Consider the following 17,805-nt stretch of genomic DNA (forward strand, 5'->3'; position numbering starts at 1 on the left):
CTGTACAAAGTAGATGCTTAATAAACACTTTAATGATGAACTCTTCAGCAAAACCAATGGACATTGATTTGGCCTGGATAAATGTGCTCATATATACATCTCTCTTACACACTTTGCAAATATTCCTTTGTGTACACTGTCTCCAGATATATGGTATACCTGTTTTAATGGTCATTTTTAAAAAAATGTTTTATTTGTTTTCGAGAGAGAGGGACAGAGAGCATGAGCAGGGGAGGAGCAGAGAGAGGAGAGGGAGACACAGAATCTGAAGCAGGCTCTAGGCTCTGAGCTGTCAGCAGAGAGCTCTCTGCAGGGCTTGAACTCACAAACTGTGAGATCATGACGTGAGCCAAAGTTGGCCGCTCAACTGACTGAGCCACCCAGGCGCCCCAAATGGTCATTTTTAAGTCTGGGGAAGAATTACGTACATGGAAAGCCCAGAGTTTGCCCCAGACCTTTAGGGATGTGATATGACAGTTCTGAATGCACTGCTCACCATATCTCAGTCCTGCTGTGACTGGGGCTTTCTGCCTCCAGGAACAAACTGGATACCGGAGTCGAGTGACCAGACCTGGGTTGATTAAAAAGTGAAAGGTGGCAGTTAGAGCTTTACTATAGCAACTGTTCAAATTAAACCACCAGGAAAAAAAAAAAAAACAACCGAGTGCAAAAGCTATTTTTATTCTGGAAAACAAATCCCAACGCCCAATCACTGATATCACACTCCCTCCAACAAGAGTCATAAAAACAGATGGGCAGGTGGTGAAATCCCATGAGTCTAACCACAGAATTTGCTAGTGGAAAACATGCAATATGATCAAATATTCGGCATTCTTTTCTATTTGTAGATTTAGTTATTATTTATGGTCAGTTTGCCTGCGATGAAGAAACCCGGCTGGGAATTTTTCATTTTTTTCCCAAGTTCCCCAGTGAGTGCCCCCCCCCCCCCACCGCCCCCAACCCGGCCTTGTCCTTTAGAACTTACCTCCTCCATTGTGTTGGTGGTAATTGATGAGGAGAGGGATGGAATCAAACACATACTTTTCAGCCACATAATATCGTTTGGGGTTATCATTAGTTTCCTTGATGTGATAATGCTTGATACAGGGGTTGTTCTCACTTAAACAAAAGAAGCGTAAATGCAGTGATTATTAAGAAGCAATGTTTAGACACAAAAATGTCTACTGGTATCAGCTTCGTATGAGCTTTGTTTTTTACCCTCTCAGAAGGATGGCAGATATTAATTCTTACTGGACTTTGCTTATTGCCAAACTGCTTTGTTGTTACTTATTTTTTCATTACAATAGAATTTGAGACCTGGATTGGCTCTTAGAAATTTTTTTACAGAGGAGGAAACAGAGGTATGGAGCGGGACAGACAGCATGAGGGTCTTGCAGTCAGCCGGCTGGAACATGGCCACTTGAGCTCCATTGTCTCAGAGAGGCACCATCAGCTGTCTGAGCCTCGGTTTCTTCGATGGAAAGGAGCAAAGTAATACCTGCCTTCAGAGCTGATTAGGATCAGAAACAGTCTGTAGGGTTCAGACACATGGTAAGGACTCAGTAAATGGTAGGTAGCTTTGTTAGCAGAGCCAGAACTAAATACGTATCTTCTCGCTTTTGGCTGAAAGTATCTTCTTTGTTAGCTGTGGGTTAAATGATAAACGCATCAAATGCAGAGTCAAGTATTTTATTTCTTTAGAGCTCTGCACGCAGGGATGCTAATTTAGGACAGTGGCGTCTGGACCCAGCTCTGTCACTCTCCAGGAAAATGACTTCAGCGATGTCCTTAATCTCCCTGGCCTTGATTTTCTCGGAGGGATCAGCAAAAGCACACTGTTTCGAGCCACCCCTCTAGCTCTTGCCCTGTCTGACGGTGCTGTGTGTGGCCTATTGCTCACCCACCTCAGGACTATCTCTCCCCACTTTGCTGAGCTGAGTTAGCACCGTACCTTACAGTGGCTTTAGTGAAAACAGACACGGTGTAAGTTCCTGGAGTCCTGGAATCTCGTACCATGAAGGCTCCTTCTTTGGCCTGGAATGGTTAGAAAATAAAGAAGGTTAGTGATCCCAGGAAACCCGGCTCCTGCGTCCAGCTCTACTTTCTTGTCTGTGAAAGGAGAAAATACTATAGGCCAGCTTTGCACAGAGCAGAATTTCAGCAATAATGGCTAGCATTTCACCTGCTCAAGCAACAGGTGTTTCTTAAGGTCCTACCATGGATCAGAGACTTCTGGTGATGACATAAGCAGTGCATGAAGACAGATAAATGCAAGGCTGCCCTTTTGGAGCTCACCATGTACCAGGCTCATTATAGATATTGTCCAACCCTCACCACAACACTGCAGTCTAGACGTCACATCCTCAATTTACTGATGAGGACACTGAGTGCCACAGAGCTTCCGTGATTTTCCCACCATACACAACTAGTACGCGGTAGACCTGGGATTTGAACCTTGCACATGGCATGTGAGCAAAGGCCATGCTCATTCTTCTGCTCCAGGGTACCTCTGCGCAACAAATGTTAGAAACCACTTCTCCATTCCCGTCCAAGGGCACAAAGCTTTCTGACCTGGAAGCTTTGTCAGTTTCTTCATGGGAACGTATTTATCAGGCCCTTTCTAGAGTGCTGATTTTGCTGCAGGGCAAAGGAGAAAAAAACATGAAGTTCCTGGTTGCATGAGGGAAGTAGAGAGAAGGAAAAGCCCCAAGACTGTGCTCTTCACTCCCCTTGACAGTTTTGCCGGTGCTAATGAATCAAGCACAAGCAAATGGATATGCCAATTTATTCGTTCCTGGTGGAAACATTACAATCTGAACTCTGTTTTGAGTACATCACGTCTAATGCTGTGTTCCTGCCCAGCTGTAAATGCGTGCTGGTAATATTTGCAAAAGCTATTACTATGAGTTACTTAACTTCAACATAGGGAGGGCCACAAGTGAAGGCCAGAGAAACACATGAGCCTCATGTGTGAGCCACATAGACTGGTAGCATATGGAGCACAGTATGTACGATTTAGAATGATGCAAGCCCCTCCATCCCCAAATCCCCTCCATCCCCAAAGTGGATTGTCTACACACCGTGAAAGCAATACACACAGATGGCCATGCTAACTGTTTGAACCCTAGAATCTCAGCATTGTAGGATGTTTAGCAGCATCCCTGGCTTCTATCAACTGGATGTCAGACACTGCCAAGTTGTCCCTGGGGGACAAAATCACCCCGGTTGAGAACTACTGATCTGGCCTCACTCCCTATACTCCTGTGTCCCAAACTTTGTTGATTATCACAATCACCTGAAGAATCTGAAGCACAGAACAAGACAAAACAAAACAACAAACACCTAACCGTGCTTCACCCCATGCGTATGACCTTTGAATCACCAGGACTGGCAACCTGGTTTGTGAATTTTTAGAAGCTTGCCTTGTGTTTCTTAAAAAAAAAAAAAAAAAAAAAAAAAAAAAAAAAAAAAAGGTTTATTTATTTTGAAGGAGGGTGGGAAGGGCAGAGAGAGGGAGTGAGAGAATCCCAGGCAGGCTCCACACTGTCAGCACCAAGCCTGATGCAGGGATCGATCCCATGAACCAGGAGATCATGACTTGAGCTAAAATCAAGAGTCAGACATTTACATGACTGAGCCACCCAAAGGCCCCTGCTGTGCAATTCTTACCGACTTGCAGGTTTGGGCTCCACTGACTTAGCTGAACCTGTAGCTCCTATTTGTAATATCCTGATGAGTAGTCTCTATCTTTAAACAGTAGTAAAACTGAGTGTGGAGCCTGCTTAAGATTCTCTCTCTTTCCCTCAGCCTCTCTCTCCTGCTCTCTCTCTCTCTCTCTAAAATAAAAAATAAGATAAAATAAATAAAAGATCTTTTATAAATAAATAAATAAATAAATAAATAAAACTAGCTTTTGAGGCATAATTTACATACCGTGACATTCTCCCGTTTCAAGTGTACAATCCAATGATATTTAGTAAATTTACAGAGTTGTGTCACCATCACTACAATCCAATTTTAGAACATTTTCATTACTCTCAAAATATACTTCTATTTGCACCCTGGCCACACTAATATGCTTTCTGTTTCCATAGATTTGCCTGCTCTAGGCCTTTCATGTAAATGAAATAATATAATATGTGGTCTTTTGTGCCTGGCTCCTTACAGGTAGCATATTGTTTTCCAAGATTTATCCAAGTTGTAGCATGTATCAGTCCTCCATTCCTTTTTATGGCTGAATAATATTCCATCGTACGGATGTATCACATTTTGTTTACCTGTTCATCAATGGATGGACATTTGGGCTGTGTCCACCTTTCGGCTACTGTGAATGGTGCACCCGTGTCTGGCTTCTTTTGATCAATATCACGTTTGTGATATTCGTCCACGCATTACATGTAGCATAGCTTATCTTCAGAGATTTCCCCCTTTATCAAATAATGAAGCTTTTGCTCTTGCCTCATTAGAATGGGATGGGTTAAACTCAAGGCAGGAAGGAACAAAACTTCAGCAGAGGAAGATTTTATCTGCATATCTTATTCTAAAAGGGGAAGAAACAGACCAAAAAACCCCCAGACGTTTATCAAATGTCTGTGAAGAGGGGAACATGAACGTCTCTTCTATTTAATTAGTAATGTTTTGTTGTTGTTCTTATTCTCCCGAAGAAGCCATTATTTTTTTAAAACAAAACAAAACTGTAATCAGAGTGGGGCCCAGATGTGAACAAGAGTAATCCACAGACGTGAGAAAAAGGGGAGGTAATGTTTGCAGGCAGCTCGGCTAAGCAGGGGAGGTTCAGAGCTCTTCCCCCATCATACTTGCTCTAGGTGGCATTCAGTGAGGGCGACAGGAAACTCTCATCTGGGGCTGAGGCAGTCTAGAGTTCTGAGGAAAATGAGGCATCCAGCATGTGCCTTACCACTTACTTCCTGCAAAGGGCTCAGAGGAAGTCACAACCACTAAGAACACTGTAAAGGGTCTTTGTTCATATCACCATCATGCAAAGGGGGCACTGACTTGTACAGTTTAGCCAGAAGAGGGGTCCTTGTTCCCTTGGGACATTTTTAAGGTTTCAGTTTACCTTTTACTAATTTTCAAAGAGGCAACAATAGGGGAAAAAGCCATGGAGATGGTGAAATATATGGATGGGAATTATGGGATGGGAGAATAGAACTTAGCTCATATATTCTCTTGTTAACTGTGTGTGTGTGTGTGTGTGTGTGTGTGCATGTATATGTGTGAAGACGCACCCCTCCTCTAGTCCAGAACTATGCCGCTGATTCACACTCTGAACGTGGCCTCAGTTTACTCTTTTGTAACACAGATGTTCTTCAAAGGGAATTCTTACTCTACCAGTCTATAATTCTGTGAATTCCAGCTGTTTCCTGTTTATATGTATGAGCTTCAGTTTCCTCATCTGTAAGATTCCTTTTGTAAGGTTGTTGGGAGAATTAAAGTGTATAGAGCCGTTCGTGGAATATACCAGAACAATGACTATTAGGGCTATCATTAGCCATTGTTGTCATATGCTATGGTATTCTGTCTGTTGGAGGTATTAATTCCTCCAACACACGTGTGCGATGCTGTAAGCCATGAAATCCCTGCTTGCGAGGAATTTACTCTCTAACTAAATGGGTTAAGACAGAAGATAAACTGCTGAGGCCCAAGAGAGAGTAAGAACAGTGCCACTGGAGAAGTAATGATATTGCACCAGAAAGGTTCAAAGGACAGACAACCATGTTCCATGGCCAGGGAGATGGAAAGCATGAGAAGCTTCTTAGAGGAGGTGTTATCTGATGAATGGATAGGACGGTGTAGGAAATGCTTTTCTGTAGTTCCTAAACTTGGGTAACTTCCAGAATCACCTGGGTGCCACCTCCGGAGGTTCTGGTTGGTGAGACCTAGAGTTTGGAATCTGTATTTCTATAAAGAACCCCCAGTGATGCTCTTGATCAGCCAGTTTCTCTTTAAGCATAGTTGTTAATTTAAAAACATTTTTTAAGCATTTAATGTATTTATTTATTCAACACATATTTGTTGAGTAACTACTTTGTCATAAATACAGTTTGGGTTTCTAGGTGCAGCGGGAACAAGATAAAGCCTTTCTATTCTAGTGGATAACTGTGGATGGGGCAGTACATTAGGAGCTCTAGTTGATAAAAATCTATCAATCCATCTCTCAAGGGTCCTACACTTGTTCAGATAACAGAGATACTAAACACACCCACGAAACAATTCTGCTATTGTTTCAAGCAGCCGACAATACAGGGACCCACTGATGTTTGCCCTTATATTACCTAAGAAGGCAAAGAGGATTTGGTAAAGTAGTTCAGAATATTAGCACGCAGGAATGTTTCAACTGCCCCAGAAAGCAAAATGTATTTAAGTGTCTCCAAGGAACTGCTGTCGAGCAGGAAACCTCTTCAGCTTGTCATTAAATGTGGGCTGTTTCAAGGGCTCCATGGGTAACACTTCATTAACCAATGTGTGATTGAAAATAACAAAACTGCACTTGTTTAAACTCCATATAATTCAGGTTTTTAATTAATTTTGCAATCCTTTCAATTAGTTCTTATCGGTCAGGTTTTGCTATGTTATCCAATAACATAGCTTGGCTGAAGTAGGAGCTGAGCCCGCTGCATACGCATCATAAGTTTGGCTAGAAAACAATACGGATTCCCAGGAACTGACTCTGGTGATTCTGATTCTGTAGGTCTGGGTGGGGGCCTGGGATTCTGGATTTTTAAGTTTCCCAGTGGTTCTAATGCGTGGTCTACTGGGGACCACAGGAAATCATGAAGTGCAGAGTTGATGTGGAACCAAGGAGAAAGCAGGGTCCAGTAATGACTCAGATCGATTCCTCTTTCCCCCCATGAGATCTGACTCTTCAGAGTCGTCTCTGAACTCTGAGGCCACTGCCAGCCTGCCTCATGCTCATAGTTTATCTTGGATTGTCCTCTGACTCTTCAGTTTGTCTTCTTTTTCAGTACAGCCTAAAGCTTGTCGAGGTCAAAGATCCTATCTCAAACACCCCTAAGTGCTTAGTCCTGTGCTCAGCAAAATGGTAAGGTACTTGAGTTTATAGCCAGATATCCTAATGAAGGAAATGGTGCACACACGCCGAAGCTGAGAAGGCTGCTAACGGAGACAGATGACATAGTGCAGGCTGTCTGTTGTGTCCCTCACTGGTAAGCACACAGAGTCTTTTGAGAAATCCGTAAACAACTGAACTTGCTCTCTTTGATGAGAGCAAGCTGCCCAAGGGCAGAACATCTCACCTTGTCCTCTTTGCTAGCAGCTTGCTAATCGGCAACTTACCCGAAGAAGATGAAGTTCACTGCTCCCCAGTATGACGATGGGTTTTTCCTTCTCCCCGCCCCTTTTCCTCTTACAGAAATTCTATTTTTGCCTTTGATGGAATGAATCAATCTGTCACCAGTTTCCCCTTCTACAAAAGTAAATTGCATGCCAATAATAAACTGCATGCCTTTAAACTAATCTTTAACAATATTTATTAACCCTCCGCCTTCCCATCACAGACTTTCATTCCCTTCCTGGCACCTTCCCAGGTCTCCTTCTCTAAGTCTCATCACTAACTGGGCAAATAGTGGCTGCCAGTTTGGGTAACCAGCTGTCCCAGTTTGTCCAGGACTGAGGGCAGGCTGGGATTTCTGGGCACAGGACTCTCAGTTTTAAAACTGGGACAGTCCCAGGACCAACCAGGATGAGTTGGTCACCCCACCTTCATCCCGTGCAGGAAAGATTTGCAGTTTAATTTAAATTTCTTACAGATAGGAAAACCTTCAAACACAAACTAGAAAATAAGGTGCAATGGCAGGGATAGGGTTGACATTTTGGCACAGGGAGACTAATGCTTCCAACAACACATACCTACAGTTTGCTGGTCTCATCGGTAAGACTAGTGTTGGGCACGGGTCATTAATGTCTGAATATTAGACTCTTCTGGAGAGATTTTTCTCTGAATTATTAATGCTTAGATCCTACCAACTAGATATTCTGATTTAATCCATCTGGTGTGGGGCTTGGGCATTGGTATTTTAAAAAAATGTTTCCCACGTGATTCTAATGTGCAGACAGGCCCAAGAACCACTGCTTTAGGCATATATGCTGGTAAATTAATTGATTGCTCTGTGGAAGACTTTTTTTCTCAATGCTTCCATACATTTGGTTTCTCTGAAAGAGCTATAAATGTGCAGTTTTAAGTGCTACTCAAAGTGTGGTCTGCAGTTGGGTGCCAGTTGGCAGATTTTTGCTGCCCCACCACCAGACAGAAAGGGAAATTGAGAGAAAGCGGTTAGACATTTTTTACAGTACTCAGACTAATTTTGTGTCTAATAAATCAAAGACTAATAAAAAATTAAACTTGCAGGTTTTGTGTCCTTGCTTCTTTATTTTTTTCTAGTAGTTCATTTTTATTTATTTTACACAATGTAAGCCTGTGACAAATTGGAAATTGAAAAACAACCGCAAAAAGTGATCCATCAACACAGGTATTTGAGAGGCACTGGCACAGAGTAACAAATGACCTCCTGGTCCAGGAAGAGAGGGTTCACCTTGAGTGCCAATCAACTGATGGCAGCTGCCTAGAGCACTGTGTTGAGAAGGATCTCAAAGCCATGGACTGTGATCAACAGTGTCACATAAGATCAGGAGCAAAGGGTGACAGTATGAATCCTGGCTAAGTCATTGCTGATTTAGTCCAACTCTTGTCTTGTACTCATTGAGAAACTAAGACCCAGGAGGAAGAAACATTCCCAAAGCCATAGACTGTGTTGGTGACAGAACAGCGATTAGGACATTTACTTTTCCCACCACACCATGCTTTCTCTCTTCTCATCTCTTGCTCCCTTGATTCTGACATCCTTGGGCAAGATCAGTCCTGCTATCCACACTGCATGGCTCTTAAGAACTGATGCATAAAAATAAATTAAAAGAAGTGATGTATTTCTCCTGGGCTACAGCCCAACCAAGTAGCATGTAAGTCACTGCCACCCCTGACCTAGCCAGAGAAGCAGGCAAGGAAAACTAGCCCCATGGCTCCCCATCACAGACAGAAAGGCCACTATATTTGTCATGACAGTTGCATGTCAATACCAAGACATGAGACCCTCCATAGGTTTCTTATCCTGTTGTATGCTAGTTTCTATAAATCCCCAGAATATTTTCACTGAACATGAAAATCACTGTTAATCTAATATATCAACTTACTACATTGGCATAAACTATAGTATGGCTGAAAAAAAAAGCACAATTCATTTTATTTTAAGTCAAAGGCAGGTCAAGGAGACTTACTGTGTCCAAAAGAAGTTTTTCAGCTTTGTCTCGGCTGATACTCTTATTGTACCACCTGAAAGCAGGAAAAAGTCATATGTCAATGACACTTAAATGTTTAAAAATTATTTGCTTGTAAAAGATAATTAATTCTAGAAAATGATTTGGTCATTTTCTATTTGTACTACTGCATTCAAACTTAAAAACAAAGGTATGCACCATATCTGGGTAATAAAATGTTTAACTGGAAGGGAACAAATGAATTAGAATTGGTAAAATAGAGATAATTTTTGAAGCTGGGTTTTGAGTATAATGGAGGTCCATTATATTATTCTATTTTTATGCATGTTGGAAATTTTCCATAAGAAAGTTTTATAAAAACTTTATCTTCTCTATTTCATAAGTTAGTGGATGGTTATAAGTAGGATGATACTAGGACAACTATAACAATTGAGTACAAATTTGAAAGTTTAGCCTTGTAAAATAATTGTAATATTTTCCTCTTTTAGACCTATTTTCAAAATCTTCTGCAAAGTAATTACTTGTATAATTTTGGAGTCTGGTGAAAAAAACTGAAAAGTGGTAAAAAAAATATGAATGATTTTTAGGGATGAAGTTTTTGAATTTTGCTGTTAATACTTGAGCCACATCCTGGCCTCTCTGGCCATTTATGAGATAAGAGGAAATAGAATGGTCATCAGTTAACAATCAATTTTGAATAGTATAAATTTCAGAGGAGAGAACTTTTAGATGGGAAGGAACACTACTCACCAAACTTCTTGTCTACTAGAAAGTAGCCACAGGGGCACCTGAGTGGCTCAGTTGGTGATTTCAGCTCAGGTCATGATCTCACCATTTGTGAGATCTAACCCTACATTGGACTCTGTGCCGATAGCATGGAGCCTGCTTGGGATTTTCTCTCTCCCTCTCTCTCCCCTCCTCCTCTGCTCTCTCTCTCTCTCTCAAAATAAATAAATAAACATTTAAAAAATTTAAAACATAAAAAGTAGTCAGAATATGGGAATTAGTGGACCCATCTGAGCCTTTTTTTTTAAAAATACAGTAAGTGAGGGGCACCTGGGTGGCTCAGTTGGTTAAGCGGCCAACTTCGGCTCAGGTCATGATCTCGTGGTCCGTGAGTTCGAGCCCCGCGTCGGGCTCTGTGCTGACAGCTCAGAGCCTGGAGCCTGTTTCAGATTCTGTGTCTCCCTCTCTCTGACCCTCCCCTGTTCATGCTCTGTCTCTCTCGGTCTCATAAATAAACGTTAAAAAAAAAAAGTTTAAAAAAATAAAATAAAATACAGTAAGTGAGAGAGAGCACATGTGTGCACATGTGCATGTGAGCAAACGGGGGAGGGGCAGAGGAAGAGGGAGAGAGAGAATCTTTTTTTTTTTTTTTTAATTTTTTTTTTTTAACATTTTTTATTTTATTTTTGAGACAGGGAGAGACAGAGCATGAATAGGGGAGGGGCAGAGAGAGAGGGAGACACAGAATCTGAAACAGGCTCCAGGCTCTGAGCTGTCAGCACAGAGCCCGATGCGGGGCTCGAACTCACGGACCACGAGATCATGACCTGAGCCGAAGTCGGCCGCTTAACCGACTGAGCCACCCAGGCGACCCGGAGAGAGAGAATCTTGAGCAGGGTCCATGCCCAGCATGGATGTGGGGCTTGATGTGGGGCTTGACACAAGGTTCCATCTCATGACTGTGAGATCATGACCTGAGCTGAAATGAAGAGTGGGATGCTTAACCCACTGAGACACCCAGGGTCCCCTACTTGAGCTTTTGAATATCAATCAACAGAATGGTATTTTATACATCAGCTGATTTTATACATCAGCTCTTGTAACTTAACTAGTTGAGGGATGGCAAATAGGCTTCATCTCATGTGCAAGCTCTGATCAGTTCATCACAGCTGCCTAAAGATGTGCACCTGAGCTCAGTAGGTAAGTGTGTCACTATCTAAAAGGGATTTCTACCCTGAGTTCAGGCACCGGGAGGGAAGGGCAGCAAGAGTGCCTCCTTCATCTGTCTGACCCTTCATTTTAAGAAAAAGGGATCTGAGATCCAGCCTGGTGGGGAAACTTGCCCAAGGTCATGCCCTCAAGTCAGGGCAGGAAACCTGAAGCCAATCAATGGATTTCACAGCCCATGATTATGTTCCCAGATGGTACATTTTTGAGTTCTTACGCAGATATCCCCTGAAAGTAGACAATATTAAGTGCAAGGATAAAAAATTATCATACTGGGTATTTTATTTTTATTTATTTTTATTTTTTTGAGATCATTTGAACTTTTTTTTTCAGGAAGACAGAATATTTATTTATTTATTTATTTATTTATTTTCTAATATGAAATTTATTGTCAAATTAGTTTCCATACAACACCCTCATACTGGGTATTTTAAATATACACAGATATATACTTCTAAATGACTGGATGTTTGGGAGTCATTTTATTCCCTAGCTGCAATTCCATAATCTGAAAATGCAAACTGATAGTATGTAGAATAAATAGGGCTCACAGACTGTTTTGTTTGTATAGTATAGTGTTGTTTTTTTTTTTTAATGACTTAAAATACCTTCAGGAGGAGGAATACACCTTTTTATTTCCCCTGGGTTCCACCATTCCCTAAGGCTTTATACTCTGTTGGAATTTTGAGTTTGCCCCCTCTATCATAAAGGATGAGATTCTGATTAAAAGCAAAAAACAAACAAAACTTCCCAGCCCAGTGATCATTTGAAATGAATACCTATTTTGTCCTAAAGGCATTGACTATAAAAAAATTGAAAGAATTTTATTTAGGCATATTTCATATATGCTTCATTGCAGCTCAAGTGTTCTTGGAACTGATGACTCTTCTGTTGGCTGAGAGAGGGGCTACTAACACATACTTGATCAAAACCAGTCTCAGGTTGAGAGACTCTTCAGAAAATGATCGCTCTTCATTGCAGAGTCTATTAGAATTTCAGCAACACATAACTTGACCACATATGAACTAATAAGAGTCCAAATGTGTTAATAGAAGTCTTCATTAGCTAATGTTCTTCAACCCTGGTATCATACATTTAGTGAGGACTTCAACATTTTTTTTTTATTTTTACATGATTTCAAATGTATAGAAAAGCTATAAAAATACTATAAAAGAACTCCCTATACATTTGACCCAGATGAACTAATATTGACATTTTCCATATTTGCTTTACCATTCCCTGTGAATAGATATATATTTTTTTCTGAGCCACTTGAGAATAAACTTTACAAAGACTTCAGTATGTATTTATTTCTAAGATGTGGAATATATGCGTATATGAACATAGTACAATTGCCTAAATCAGGAAATTTAACATTGGCACACTACTGTTACCTCATTTCAGACTCTATTCAAATCTCACTGGATGTTCCAATGATACATTTTGTCTCTATCATTTTTTTTTTTTAATTACTCAAGATCCAATCCAGGATTACTAGTGCATTAGTCAGTACTCATCTCCTTAGGCTCCTTCAATATGAACCAATTTCTCAGCCTTTTGTGTCTTTTATGATATTAACATTTTTGAAAAGCACAGGCCAGTTATTTTGTAGAATATCTTGCAATTTGGAGTTGTCTCTTATTTCTTCATGATGAAATTCAAATTAGGCATGTTTGGGTGGGAATATCACAGAAGTGATGTTGTGTCCTTCTCAGTGCGTCACATCAGGAGACCCGGGATGTCTGTTTGCCCTGTTGTTGATGTGGACTTTGATCACTTGGTTAAAATGAGGGCCTACCAGCTATTCCCACTTTATTGCTGATGAGTGATTTGTGAGAACATACTTTGAAACTATGTAAATATCAAACTTTCGCCTCCCTAGTTGTGGTATTCATTGATGATTCTTGCCTGAATTAGTTGATACTTTGAGTTACAAATGGTGATTTTTAAACGTGATCTTACCTGGAACATTCATTAGCTGGCATTCTATTTATTTATTTGTTTATTTATTTACCTATCAAGCTATCTGTTATTGATTCTTATTTTATCGATGGATTATAATCTATTACTGTCATTATTTATTTTGATACTCAAATTGTCTCAGATTTGTGCAGAAGGAACAATTTTAAGCTGACTTCTGTGCCCACTTGACACATCCACACGATTAAAATATTTGGGGGGGCAATAATTCTTTACTTTTGGGTGCAAGGTGTTCCAAGTTCATCCTGTTCTTTCCCTGCATCAACTCTGAATCCCCAGCCATTTTTCCAAGAACTCCATTTTAGTGGGCAGTGTTATTTAGAAAGGAGGATCTGTGAACACAACGTTGCTGTAGTGCTGTTGCTTCTGGGCCTTTCAGCAGCTGAGCAAGGGAATATACATATGTGGTATCCACTACAATTGGGTTTTATTAAATGTCAAGTAGTTCTGTTAAAATTATATCCATGTGAACCCTTCTATAAACAACGGATTGAAATAAACAATACAAGCTAAGCAGATATTTAATACCCATTTGTCTGTTATTTTGGTATTGGAAGTATTGTCTTAGAGCATGTTTTAAGTAAGTTTGTATTTGATCCAGTCTTCATAGTATTTTTTTTCTCCTTAAGTAAGACCAAGATTCCTGGAAGAATCTTTTCCTTTCACCACAATCTTCATAGGTATCTTAGAATCATCTCTTTGATAAAAGGGGAGGTGAGTGCATATATCTTCCCCTTCTCCTATTTAGAGTGTTCCTCTACTGTGTATTTAGGGATCAAAGTACAAGAAGGAAAAAAATCCTGGTACTTTTACAATCAACTAGTAATTTACTCCTAATCTAAGGAGGACTTTAGTACCATGTTTTTAGAAAACAAATAAAATATCTTACTCATAGGTTTCCAGGCTATTTGGAGACTTTTCCACCAGATAACTGCTTGGTACATATCCTTCATGCCTGTTAAGAGGGAAATTAGTGTTTAGACCATTATAGGACTAATTTTCACTTCTCCATTTTATAGGTTATTCAATCCACTAAAAGTCTTTTAAGGTAGGGGATTCTTGCATTATTTGGCATTCATAAGACAATTTAAAGTTTTAGAATAAAAGAATGGCTAAAAAACCCAACAATTTGCTATCTGTTAAAGGCAATAAATTTCACCATTAAAATATGAATCATAATAAATAAAAATTTTTTATGTTTATTTTTGAAGGAGAGAGAGAGAGCATGAGCAGGAGAGAGGCAGAGAGAGAGAGGGAGACACAGAATACGAAGCAAGCTCCAGGCTCTGAGCTGTCAGCACAGAGACTGATGTGGGACTCGAACTCACAAACCTCAAAATCATGACCTAAGCCAAAGTCAGATGCTTCATGGACTGAGCCACACAGGCTCCCCTGAACAATAGTAAATAAAAAGTGGCTATTTTACTTAAAAAGATGTTTGTTGCTCTCCTCATTGTGAAATTTCCTCTGATGGAAAAAGGTCTCTATTTTCTCTAAGGAAACAGTTTTTTTTTTGGGGGGGGGGTGTGATAGTATTTTTTCCACTTTAGTGCTTCAATTTTATATAGTCAGGAAACCAAAATAATTAAAATATAAAAAATCATTTTCCAACCACAGGTCCCAAAAGATACTGCCACTCAGAATCATAAGCCTTTAATTCAAGGACTCCCTAATGTTTTTTTGTTAATTCAACTCCTTCAGACACAAATGGTAAAACACGAGAAAAAAGAATAAAGTCACGCTGGATTTGGAGGTGGGACTTTCTTTTGAGCAGGAATACATATTTGTGCATAAACAAAGACATGGTGGATAAAGAGACCAATCGGCACCTCAAAATATTTTACGTTTGTGCATAACTTTGTATTTTTCAAAATAATTTCACATATATTATTGCATTTAATGCTACAAGGTGAAAACAATGTTTCTTCCACTCTCTGGGCCTCTGGCTCTCTAAGTGTACAATGAGGGACCTAGACTGCACATAAAATTCCTCTAGAGTCTGACAGTCTATAAAAAGATGCCTAAGAGTTTCTTGCTCTTTACTTCATGAAGTATTTTAATTTTTGTATAACAAAGGCATTTTTCAATTTAGTGATTATGTTTACTGGGGAATGTGTAATCTATTTCACAGAATCGTTTTGGGGAGTGAAGATATCAAGAACAGGGATGTCAAATATGGGATGATTATCTCATATCTTGTGCCCATGGCTGACACTGCTAGTCAATCATGGCATGCTTCCTTCGGAGAATTGAACATCCAGCTTCAGAATCATCCTTAATGTGTTGCTCAAGGCAGTCTGGGCCAATTGATGGAAGTCAAGTCATTCTAAAATTTGCTATTTCTCTTCTATCTATCTTTTCAAATCCCTCTTAATTATGTCTGGTTTTGCCACACCATATGTTTACAATTATATGAATAGGTCAAATACCATTTTTGCTTTGAAATAGAATAACTGTGTTCTAATATGCCAGCCACATAATATTATGTGCTAATAGTATCCCAAATGATAATTCTCTTCACGTGGATGTGGATGTAGAATTTGCAAAGCACCTTTCGTGTTTATCATCTCATTAATTTCCTCAACAATGTGAGATAGAGCTGACATTATCGTCTGCATTTTATACAGAAGGAAATGGATCCACAGAGGTTAAGCGCCTTTTCCAAAGACATACAGCAAGACCAGCTGATGCTGAGGTCCAAGTCTTCTGTCTCCCGATCTTGTGTACTTTCCACTATACTGCACTATTACAAAGCACACTGGGGAAATTCCCAAAACACCAGTTAGACTCTAGGGTGTCCTCTTTGATGGCCTTTGAAGTGCAGAGCTGAGCATTTCCAAAGGCCACTGAGCAAAGGGTAAGCTGTCATTTGGGGAAATGCAACCTAGGAGAAGAAATTTCCTGGCACATCAGGTGTGCTAAATAAATGCCAGTTGATTGAGGGAGTGAATTTCTGAGTAAATTCCTCTAGTGTCTGTAGAAACGGACTGTCTTAAACCTGTTTCTGATATGAGCCTCCTTATAATAGGCAAAGAGAAGGTGTTGTGGCCGGGCCTCACTTGCCTACACAAGTCAGCTAGAGAGGGAGGTTCCACATGAAGTGCTTTGGGGTCTCTTCCCAGCTAGCAAGCAACACTGTCTCCCAGGGCACATCGCAGTTCTTGAGCTAACTATATTTGACACCCCTTCCTCACTCCCCCTGCAGTGGCATCAAAAAGGATACTTAAAGAGAAGGTGCTTTGACAAAGAAAGTTTTGGTGCATGTAAACAGTAAAGCCTTAACCCTAAAGATATTTGTGTGCCTCTTTTTGAACTCATCAGATTAGCTTTTTTTTTTTTTTTTTTTTTAAGGTTAGCGATACCTAGTGTTGACACTCCCACACCCTATTGGTGGGTAGTGGCAATGTAAGTGTGGCAACCTTCTGAGGGAATTATCTATCAAAATTGAGACCTACTCTGAGTCAACAGTTCCATAATTAGAAATATGAAATACATATTTTTTCAAAAGAAAAATATATTTTCAAAAAATACGTATATTTGCATTTTTTTTTTTTAAATATTGCCCAGAAACATGAGTATGAGCAATACGAGTTCTTCACTGAGGACTTGTTTAAGATAACAAACAAAGATGGGCACCTGGGTGGCTCAGTCGGTTGAGCATCCAACTCTTGGTTTTGGCTCAGGTCATGATCTCACAGTGGTGGGATCGAGTCCCACATCAGGCTCCGCGCTGTCAGCATGGAGCCTGCTTCTGATTCTCTCTTTCTCTCCCTCTCTCTTTCTTTGTTTCTCTCTCTCTCTCTCTCTCAAAAATAAATAAACTTAAAAAAATATAACAAAGAAAACAAATACCCAGAAACTAGATGTCCCACCATTTCAGATTATTCAAGTACTTACCATATAAGCATACCTTCCAAAACCATGCGATTATTTTAAAAATAGGGTAGATTTCTATCTGCTGAAATGAAACGATCTCCAAGATATATTACTGAAGGTTAAAAGCAAGGTGAAGAGCAGAATCAATCACCTTAGTGCAAATGAAAAAAGGATGCATTTGTGTATGTATAACTTTTTTGTCTGGGATATACAAGAAACTGTTGATAGTGTTACTTTTGGAATTGACATGGGGACAAATGGAGGGGTGGCTTATTTTTCATCTATATTTCTCTCTACTTTTATTTAAAAAAATAAAACATAAATCTAGGCCATCCAAATATTGCAGTGATGGAGTGTTTTCTTTTTCTTTTTCTATATTTTTTGTCAGTAATAACCTCATACTTTAAAAATATATAAACCCCTGATATTAATATGCAAGGATGTTCATTGCAGGGTAGTTAATATTTGCAAAATATTGGAAACAATCTGAGTGCCTAACAAGGGAATTTGCTAAATTATGGTACACTTTTGTATTGGATTTGTGCAATCATTGAAATCATATTCTGGAGAATATTCCAGGGCTTGGGTAAGTACCTCTGACATATTAAAAGGAAAACCTAAAGCCTTCATAAAGCAGCATGGATCTGATGCCTTCAAACTAAGCACTAGTATCTAAGTCATGTA

General features: G+C 39.8%; 1 protein-coding gene across 1 annotated transcript in view; it reads right to left on the bottom strand.

Moving 5' to 3' along the window:
- The window catches only part of ITK (IL2 inducible T cell kinase), a 59,673-nt gene that overhangs the window by 11,585 nt on the left and 30,283 nt on the right, over positions 1-17,805 (bottom strand). Inside the window, exons 7-11 of the mRNA XM_007077590.3 lie at positions 14,135-14,200; positions 9,313-9,367; positions 1,952-2,034; positions 986-1,119; positions 497-571 (exon numbers count right to left, since the gene is read on the bottom strand). Of these exons, the coding sequence (XP_007077652.2) occupies positions 497-571; positions 986-1,119; positions 1,952-2,034; positions 9,313-9,367; positions 14,135-14,200 (413 nt within the window). The remainder of the gene's footprint in view (positions 1-496; positions 572-985; positions 1,120-1,951; positions 2,035-9,312; positions 9,368-14,134; positions 14,201-17,805) is intronic.

This window comes from Panthera tigris, chromosome A1, assembly GCF_018350195.1.
Source record: "Panthera tigris isolate Pti1 chromosome A1, P.tigris_Pti1_mat1.1, whole genome shotgun sequence".
NCBI classification, from domain to species: domain Eukaryota; kingdom Metazoa; phylum Chordata; class Mammalia; order Carnivora; family Felidae; genus Panthera; species Panthera tigris.